The 10000-nt window shown below is 33.9% G+C and overlaps 1 protein-coding gene across 1 annotated transcript in view; it reads right to left on the bottom strand.

Moving 5' to 3' along the window:
* LOC119580834 (motile sperm domain-containing protein 2-like) overlaps nt 1–10000 on the bottom strand; it is a 22586-nt gene that overhangs the window by 11090 nt on the left and 1496 nt on the right. Inside the window, exons 2-4 of the mRNA XM_037928987.1 lie at nt 5277–5535; nt 4726–4903; nt 686–849 (exon numbers count right to left, since the gene is read on the bottom strand). Coding sequence (XP_037784915.1) covers nt 686–849; nt 4726–4903; nt 5277–5535 — 601 coding nt within the window. The remainder of the gene's footprint in view (nt 1–685; nt 850–4725; nt 4904–5276; nt 5536–10000) is intronic.

The following is a 10000-nucleotide window of genomic DNA, read 5'->3' as shown; positions in this document are numbered from 1 at the left end:
ACTTCAAACAAAAAACAAAAGAAGTCACTATACCTAAAAGTCAAAAGTATTATTGAAGTGAAAATGTTCTTTCATATTTCTGTAGTCGTTATTTGCGAGTTTGAATAAAAACAAAAGCAATAATAACTGTACCATACTAGTGAGACTGATGATTATAATTACAACTCAACTATTAAAAAAAAAAGGGATAACCCAAATATAACTTTATTCTCATACTATGCTGGCCAAGAAATATTTAAAAATCATCAATTAAGTTTCAAAAGGTAATCTTCTTTTCATAATCTTCAAACATTACATTGCCATCCTTCCTTAAACTACTTTCTGACTACCATTCTATCATCTCAAACTTTTAACATGCAAAAAGGATTCTATTAATTCTCACTTACTGTTTTAGCTACTTAACCTCTCTATAAAAAAAAAAAATATCTCACCTATATAAAAAGTTCTAATGCTAGCCAAATAACATTGCATAATGGTGGTGGTATCATACCTTCCTACATCTAAATATTCCTATTCCTATGGTTTAAACAACTATGGAAATATTCCATTCTAGAAATACAAGGAATAAAATAATCATAACTCTTACCCTAACTAGAACAGCAAAAGAACAAAGAAAAGTCTATGAAACAATGTAGAGGAAATGCCAAAAATAAAAAATGATACTAATAAATAAAGAGATACTGACCACTTAGCAGCCATGGCATTTCAAACACAATGATATAGTTAAGGAACCACGGGTAATAATTCTTGAACAGGTTGATCATGTACTGGATAAACTCCATGTCCATGTTCTTCATCCCCGTATCACACATGTCGAAGAACACCGTTATCCATTCGCCTCCCTCTTCCCTGAAAGAGAATTTTGAAGAATAAGTGTAAAAGGAACAGCAAAATCAGCAAGAATTTGTACAGAAGGCTTATCTGAAAATGTGAATCTGTATGAGTTTGTGAAAGACTGAGAGTGTCTCTGTGAATTAATAAATGAAGTGGGTAATCAAGTGAATGAATGGGAGAGAGCGTGTGCTTACAAGCCAGCTGTTATAATAAATATTGCATAATATTAAACCTGATAACTATGACACACCATATTTACAATACTTAAAAGCAACTGATACACATTAGTTGAATGGTCCAAGCAAGATATAAAAATTAATGAGAATATAGTTTTTAGTTTAAAACACACACCCGCACGCACGCACACACGCACGCGCGCACACACACACACACACACACACACACACACACACACACACACACACACACACACACACACACACACACACACACATAAACAAAAAAAAAAAAAAAAATCTGGAACTGATTTCACTCATTCATTACACAATGATGGCTAGAATTCTTAAAGGCAAAGTTCTTTTGTCTAACTTATACTGCATGAGTATTTAAACCTTGTATTCTTGTTTTTTTTGTCTGGTACTGTCAATACAAAGTGAAGCCTCCAAAAGAAAGGAAGAAAGAACAAAAGAAAAGTAAATAATTCCTTTAGAAGATAAGGATCCTACGCCTGTATATGCAAAAGACCCGAGTAAAAGGATGCCACATAATCCCAAAGTCTTGAATGGAAAAAAAATATATATATATACATAAATAATAATAAATAAATTACAAGTAAATAAATCCAAAGTTATATTGAAATGTTAATTACATCTCTTGAATTGTGGAAGGATTCATTCTAATTTACACTTTTTCCCCATACACTGGTCACAATAAACTCTTTCAAAATCCTCTCCCTCTATTTATTCTCTAAATGATGACAAAGTACAGAACATCAAGTAACCAACAAGAAAAGAAAAGCATGTATAATTGGCATAGGATGATTCACAAATTATTTTAACTCATATTTTTCTAATTTGAATACCTACAACATGGATAATTTCTACACTATTCTGTTGTACAGCTTATATCTTTCATACCTTGGGACTTTCATACCTTGGGACATCAATGCCATATTTCATCAGTTGAGGGAGTACAACACTTTTGGTTAAAAAAAGCAATTTTCAAACATGGGCTTAAAATTTTCATATACATAGGAGGAATCATTCCCAACATGTATTTTGTGGTATTCAACAAGATTTATGTCTACATGAGACATAAATCATGCCATCACATCATGATGAATTTTGCGTTGATGGGCAGGTGACATGGCTGGAAGAGTGCCAGCATTAGGTAGAACACTATTTCCATGGTCAGGATCCTATTCATGCCCGTCATGACTGGAAATGATTCTTAGAGAAATTATTCTATGCAAGAAAAAGAGTCTATTACCATCTGGGTAGGGCCGTGGTGGCCGAGTGGTTAAAGCATCAGACTCGAGACTGTCATGACAGTAATCTGAGTTCGAGGGTTCGAGTCACCAGCCAGGGTGTTGTTCCAATGGGCAAGAAACTTCACCTCGATTGCCTACCTAGCCACTGGGTGGGAAAGCCAGCCCAAGTCCCAAACCCGTATAAATATAGAGAAAGATTACCTAAAAGGTAACACCGGCACTCTCCGTGGAAAGGAACTGGGGACCCTACCACGTACTCACTCCAAGAGCATCACAACATGAAAACTACAATTAAGTATCATGCTGTGATCACACCAGCTCAAACATGAACCTACCGTAAAAAGAAAAGAAAGAAAGAAAGAAAGAAAGAAAGAAAGAAAGAAAAAAAAAAAAAAATATGGGTAAAGCAAATCAAATGACTAATATAGACATTAGAAAATGGCAAACAAACTAAAAATGCTTATGCAGAAAAAGAGAAAATAACTTTGTAAAGGGAAGGCATGGAGTCTTGTCACTGCACACGAGTATTCATGTGCTGAACACCTGTCAGAATGGCCGTTCCACGTAAGCCTAGTGGCCGTATTTTGGGCCACATGATAGCAGGGAAGTATCCAGATCTAATGGGTTAAAGGTGTTACAATGCCTTTTTTTATCTTTTGCATGTTTATTATGTTCATCAAGAGCAATGAAATTAACAAAAGACAGTCGTAAACCACAGAGAAACAATACATGAAAAAAGTCAAAATATTCCTGGCCTGTAACAAGTACTCCATGAAGCAGGCTCTGTTTTATAAATAGCTATGATTACATCACAGCATTGGCTCTGTCTGTTAATACATACTGTGTAAAAATCTTTCAGTTAAACCCTTGCTGACAAACAGCACATATTTACATGTTATGGGATAACTGAACTCCTTTCAGGGTGGCATGTATACCCATATCACACATGTAGAGTACATTCTTAAGCACATCTTTGAACATTACTAGTGCTTTAGGAGATAAAGCCTCCAAAGAAAGCCTCACTCACTGGCCAAGTATGTATGTTGCAGCCAACATTATAAAAATTATGTTCCTATGCTTCCGATTTTTGTCTCAACCTGGTGCAGGTCCAGTTTGGTGCATGAAGCTTCCATCTTCATTGGGTTTGGGAAAGAAATCAGAGCAATATAAGCATGTCAAATCTATAACCCTACAAATGCAGATGGCATGAGATCATGTAATGGCTGTGGTGGACCAAGCAGCAGATGGCACTGCATAATTACCATCAGCTTATCAGAATGAGCTTGTCTTTTTCTGTAGTGTTGCTAATAAATACAGGCACATACAGTGAAGGGAAGCCTTCATATATTTCAAAATTTTGTTAAAGCTACGAGCTAGGCACTTAAAATTTTGCTTGAAGCACTGAACAATCCAGGTACAAATGGGAGAAACTGCCAATGCGTGCCAATAACCCAGCATTAATGACTACCAACAAATTTTTTATTTTGTAGTTATCAGGTTAAAAGGTTATATCACTGATTTTGTGTCTGTTTATTTACAGAAAATCCAAAATCAGCTGGATTTACTTGGGACTAATAGAAGTATAATGTGTTTTATATTAGCTACCACCAAAAGCTATCAACTTACTGAAAACATAAAACTTTTCTGAAATAATGTGATAAAAATTACTGAAAATTTATTTTACTTGACGTCATATACATCATTTAATGATACTCCATGATCAATGAGAAATTTTTAAAAAACATTTGCTTTTGTCTCTGAAGATACCAAATGCAAAAATTCATGCTATGCTCCCTGTACTATTAGTTTATTAAATGTGTTTACAATAGATAGCTCCACAAGCACTTAGTCACCAAGATATTAATTATTAGTCCCACCCATCTCATCAGTTTACCCTTTTCCTTGATTGATTTTTTATTATCTTTATTGTTATTAGAATGTTAATAACATTAAAATAATCCTACTGTCAGTAACAATAATAACAGTATCAACATTAATAAAGGAAGGAAGGAAGGAAAGAAGAAAAAAAGAAAGAAAAAAAGAAAGAAAGAAAAAAAAAAGAAAGAAAAAAAAAAAAAAAAAAAAAAAGAAAAAAAAAAAAAAAAAAAGGGGGGGGGGGGGAATCAGGTGTAGTCACTACGGCCCACTAATTGCCTTCTTGGCAGCTGGGCACTTGTGGAGCCATCTGTGTGGAATAACATTCACTAACAACTACAGTGGACACTATATAAATCCGCAGTCAATGGGTTAAGGCTGCCATGCTTATGTCCTGTAGAATGACATGACATCATGATAGTCATCATTCTTTTTCACATATAAAGCAAGCAAGCAATGTAAATACCTATTCATCTAGAAAGTCTGAACCCTTAATTCCTAATATTTAAATTGATCTTTCTTCTTTTTTCCAAATTCTTACAGCAAGTAGTTTGTCTCTTACTCACCTCTCTAATCTCTCCAGCCAATAAATCAAAAATTTCTTTAGTTGGTCCATGTCTAAGACTCCCTTCTGATGGAAACGCACGGCAAACACCAGCATCTTGCAACCATCCTTGTCTCTGTTGTGTATGTACATTGCCCCTTTGTCGAAGAAGTCTGCTTGTATGCTCTCTTTTACGATGGCTATTAAAAAAAAAAAAAAAAAAAAAAAAAAAAAAAAAAAAAAAAAAAAAAAAAAAAAAAAAAAAAAAAAAAAAAAGAAAGAAAGAAAGAAAGTACTTGAATCAAACAAATAGATGTGATGCCATTGAAAAATATGACTATTTCTGATGGTATTTCAATTCTAAAGTGGATTCTACTGATCTTGCTCCTCCAGTAAAATCAAGAAGTGATAATAATATATAATAATTCATGAGTAAAAAAAATTAATTAATCCCAATGCAATAAACTAAACTGGAATAAAATTATGTAAATGAACTCCCAGAATGCATATTAATCAATCTATCACCCAAAGCCTTGAACATGAGTACACCAGCATAAGGTCCTGGTTCCTTACTATTGCACTGCATCTCCTGCCTCCACTTCAGAGTGTCCATGACCATTTCCAGCGACAATTTCTGGTCATTGTCGTGGTGCATCAGGAAGCGGCGGATGTACTTGTCATCTGTCTTGATCCTCTTTACATCTATGGGGTCGAAGTTGCCCCCTTCCGTTTTCAATCTTCTCCAGAGCTGCAGTCCGGAGCTGGTCAATCTCAGCTTTGGTGGGTTCGGGAGGTATTGAAGACATGGTGGTGGGCTAGCTGCTTTTAGGGGGGATGAAATTTAAACAAAAAAAGAAAATTTAGAAATAACGGGTGCAAATTTTTCATCATTTAAAAAAAATTTATTTTTAAAATTTTTCTCAAAGTAAGAAGAAGTCTGACAGTCCTGTTTTTTTATTCTTTAAATTGTCCCAAAAATGTACAAAAAAATTCTTTACATTGCAACACCAATGGCTTGCTTTTCATTTGTTTTTTAAGCTACAATAAATTAAAAAATATATAGAAACAAATCCTCTATGGATAGTATCTACCCAAACTTTTGGCCAAAAATGTCAATAACACCACACTTACTAAAAGAGATTTAATACTAATGACAGAAAAGAAAAATAAGGCATGCAAGATATAGTCTAAATACAACAATAAGGGAGAGAATAGTGAAAAAGGTCGACAATATTTGGAGTTCCCGCTTTTATAAATCCTTTTCATGAATGAAAAACAAACTGCTTACACCATAACACACAAACTAACAGCATTTTCAACTTATTTTTACAACTGGATAACTCATTTCATATCAAACATTCAGTGCTTAGATTCAATAAATCTATTGATCCTATGAATAAAAAAAAAATAAAAATGAGAAAAAAAAATTAAAACACCCACACCCACACACACATACACACACACAAAACACACACACACACACAAAACACACACACACAAAAACACACCAAAAACCCCAAAAACACACCCAAAACACAAAAACCCCAAAAACCCCACACAAAAACACAACACACAAAACACACAAACAAAAACCAACACACAAAAACACACACAAACAAAACACACACACAAAAACACAAAACACACCCCAAAAAACCCCAACACACACACACACCACATAGGGGGTTTTGATAATAAATTATGTATATACATATATTTAAAAAATTTTAAATATAAAATTTTATATATATATAAATTTTTATCTTTATCATTAAAAACTACAAACAAACAAACGAACACCACAATATATGTAGTATGCATGTTATATATTTTTATATAATTTTATATATAATAATATAATAAATATATAATAAAATTATTAAGAATAAAAGGGGAAAAAAAAAATAAATAAATTTTAAAATATATAAAATTTGATATTATATAGATATATGTAAATAAATAAATATAATATATTAAAATAATATTAATTAAAATAAATGTAAAAAAATATATATTAAAAAAAAATAATAATAAAATATATAAATTTTATGGAAATATAAAAATTATATTATAATATATAAAATAAAATATTATAGAAATATAAATATATAATATTATATAAATATAAATATTTTTAAAAATAATAAAGACCACACCACACACACACACACACACAACACACACCACACCACACACCACAAAAATAAAATATAATAAAAATAAAAAAATAAAAAATAAAATAAAAACAAACAATAACAAAAAAATACCAAACAAACATAACAAACAAAACATATAAATACAATTTTTATTATAATATTATTAAATATAAATAAAAATATATTATATAATTTTATAATATATATAAATTTAGAAATATTAAAATAAAAAATAAAAAAATTTTATATAAAAAAAAAATTTTTAATATTATATATTAAATAATATATATAAAATATATATATATAATATATATATTAATATATATATAATTAAAAAAAAATAAATAAAAATATAAAATATTATATATATAATATTTTTTATATAAATATATATATATATATATATTAATAATATATTAAATAAAAAAATTTAATATTAGTATATATAATATATATAATATTTAATATATAATATAATATTTTTTTAATATTAATTATAATATAATATTTTTTAAGAATAAAAAATATATATTTTAATTTTTTTTTTAAATTTTAAATATATATTATAAAATATTATTTTTAAATATAAATATATATATATATATATAATAATAAACGGTATTATTTAAGGGGGTTAAATTTACTAAAATATCTTACGATTTCTTTTTATTAACCATGAAAAAATATTTTATATTGGTGTTTTTTTGGTTTCTTTAGATTTTTTTATTTTACTTCCATTAAACAATAAATTTAATTTTTTTAAATGATATATTATAAATATAATATTTATATTTTAAAAAAATAATATATTTATAATATATTAAAAATATATAAATTAAAAGATATTATAAAAACATATATATCAATATTAAAAAAAATTAATATGGTGTATATATTATGTATGTATAATTTCATAAAAAGGTATTAGAAAGATAAATTAAAAAATATATATTTTATATAATATATATTAAAAATTTTTATATATATATATAATAATATAAATTTTATAATTAAATAAAAAAAAAATTTAAAAAAAAAAAAAAAAAAAAAAAAGGGAAAATAAGAAAGGAAAAGAGAGTTAAAACTTTTTTAAAAACAAAAAAAAAAAAAAAAATTAAAATTTAAAAAAAAATAAAAAAAAAAAAAAGAGAGAGAGAGAGAGGAAGGGGGAGAGAGAGAAGAGAAGAGAGAGAGAGAGAGAGGGGAGAAGAGAGAGAGAGAGAGAGAGGGAAGAGAGAGAGAGAAGAGGAAGAGAGGAGGGACAGAGGAAGAGAGGAGGGGGGAGAGAGAGAGAGGAGAGAGAGAGAGGACAGAGAGGAAAAAAAGAGAGAGAAAAGGAGGAGAGAGAGAGAGAGAGAGAGAGAGGAAGAGAGGGAGAGGAGAGGAAAAAGAGAGAGAGAGAGGAGAGGAGAGAGAGAAGGGGGAGAGAGAGAGAAGAGGGGGGGGGGGAGGGGAGGGGCGGAGGGCGGGGGGGGGGGGGGGGGGGGGGGGGGAAGAGAAGGGGAGAGAGAAGAGAGAGAAGAGAGAGAGAAGAGAGAGGGAGAGAGAGAGAGAGAGGGAGAGAGAAGAGAGAGAGAGAGAGAGGAGGAGAAGGAGAGAGGAGAAAGAGGAGAGAGAGAGAGAGGAAGAGAGAGGGTGAGAGAGAGAGAGAGAGAGAAGAGAGAGAGAGAGAAGAGAGAAAAGGGAGAGAGAGAGAGAGAGAGAGAGAGGAGAGAAGAGGGGAGAGAGTGAGAGAGAGAGAGAGAGAGAGAAGAGAGTGAGAAAAGAGAGAGAGAGAGGAAAGAGAGAGGGGAGGAAGAGAGGAGAGAGAGGGGAAAGAGAGAGAAAGGAAGAGGGAAAGAGAGAGAGAAAAGAGAGAAAAAGGGGGGAAAAGGGGAAAGAAGAGGGAGAGGAGAGAGGAGGAGGGAGAAAAAGAGAGAGAGGGGGGGGAAAGAGAGGAGAGGAGAGAGAGAGAAGAGAGAGAGAGAGGGAAGAGAGGGGGAGAGAGAGAGAGAGAGAGAGAGAGAGAAAGGGAGGGGGGAAGGGGGGGGGAAGGGGGTGAGGGGGAGGAGGGGGAGAAGGGAAAAGGGGGGGAAGAGAGAGAGAGGGAGGGGGAGAGGGGAGAGAGAGAGAGAGAGAGGGGGGGAAAGGAGAGAGAGAGAGAGAAGAGGAGAGGAGAGAGAGAGAGAGAAGAGAGAGAGAGAGAAGAGAGAGGAGAGAGAGAGAAGAGAGGAGAGAGAGAGGAAAAGAAAGAAAAAGAGAAAGAAAAAAAGAGGAAAGAGAGAGAGAGAGGAGAGAGAGGGGAGGAGGAGAGGGAGGAGAAGGGAGGAGGGAGAGGGGAGGGGAGGGGGAGAGGGAAGAGGGGAGGGGGAGAGGGGAGAGAGAGAGGAGGAGGAAAGAGAGGAGAGGAGGGAAAAAAGGGGAGAGAGGAGGGGAAAAGAAGAGGAGAGAGAGAAAAAGAGAAAGAGAAAGAGAAAGAGAGAGAGGAGAGAGAGAGGGAGGAGAGGAGAGAGAGAGAGAGAGAGAGAGAGAGAGGGAGGGGAGAGAGAGAGGAGAGAGAGAGGGAAAAGGGAAGGGGGGCAGGGAGGGAGGAAGGGGAGAGAGGGGGAGGGAGAGAAAGGGAGGGGAGGGAAGGGGAGGAGGGGGAGGGGGAAAGGGGGGAGAGAAAGGGGGGAAGAAGAGAGGGGGAGGAGAAGAGAGAGAGGGGAAGAGAGGGGAAGAGGAGATAGAGAGGGAGAGAGAAGAGAGGAGAGGGGGGGAGAGAAGAGAAGAGGGGGAGAGAGAGAAGAGAGAGGAGAGGAAGAAGAGAGAAGTGGAGAGAGAGAGGAGAGAGGGGAGAAAAAGAGAGGAGAGGGGGAAGAAGAGAGAGAGAGAGAGAAGAGAAAAGGGGGAGGGAGAGAGAGAGAGAGAAGAGAGGGGGAAAAGGGGGGGGAGGAGAAGAGAGAGAGAGGAGAGAAGAAGAGGAGAGAGAGAGAGAGAGGAGAGGAGGAAAGAGAGAGAGAGAGGGGGGAAGGAGAAAGAAGGGAAAGGAGGAAATAAAAGAAAAGGTGGGAAAAAAAAAGAGAGAGAAAAGAGAAAACAGGAAAAAAGGAAAAAGAGGAAAGGGGAAACAGAAAGAAAAAAAAAAAAAAAAGAAAAAAGGGAAAAAGAAGGGGAAAAAAG

Source organism: Penaeus monodon, chromosome 14, assembly GCF_015228065.2.
Source record: "Penaeus monodon isolate SGIC_2016 chromosome 14, NSTDA_Pmon_1, whole genome shotgun sequence".
Taxonomy (NCBI): Eukaryota; Metazoa; Arthropoda; class Malacostraca; order Decapoda; family Penaeidae; genus Penaeus; species Penaeus monodon.
This window is presented reverse-complemented; position numbering and strand designations above follow the sequence as displayed.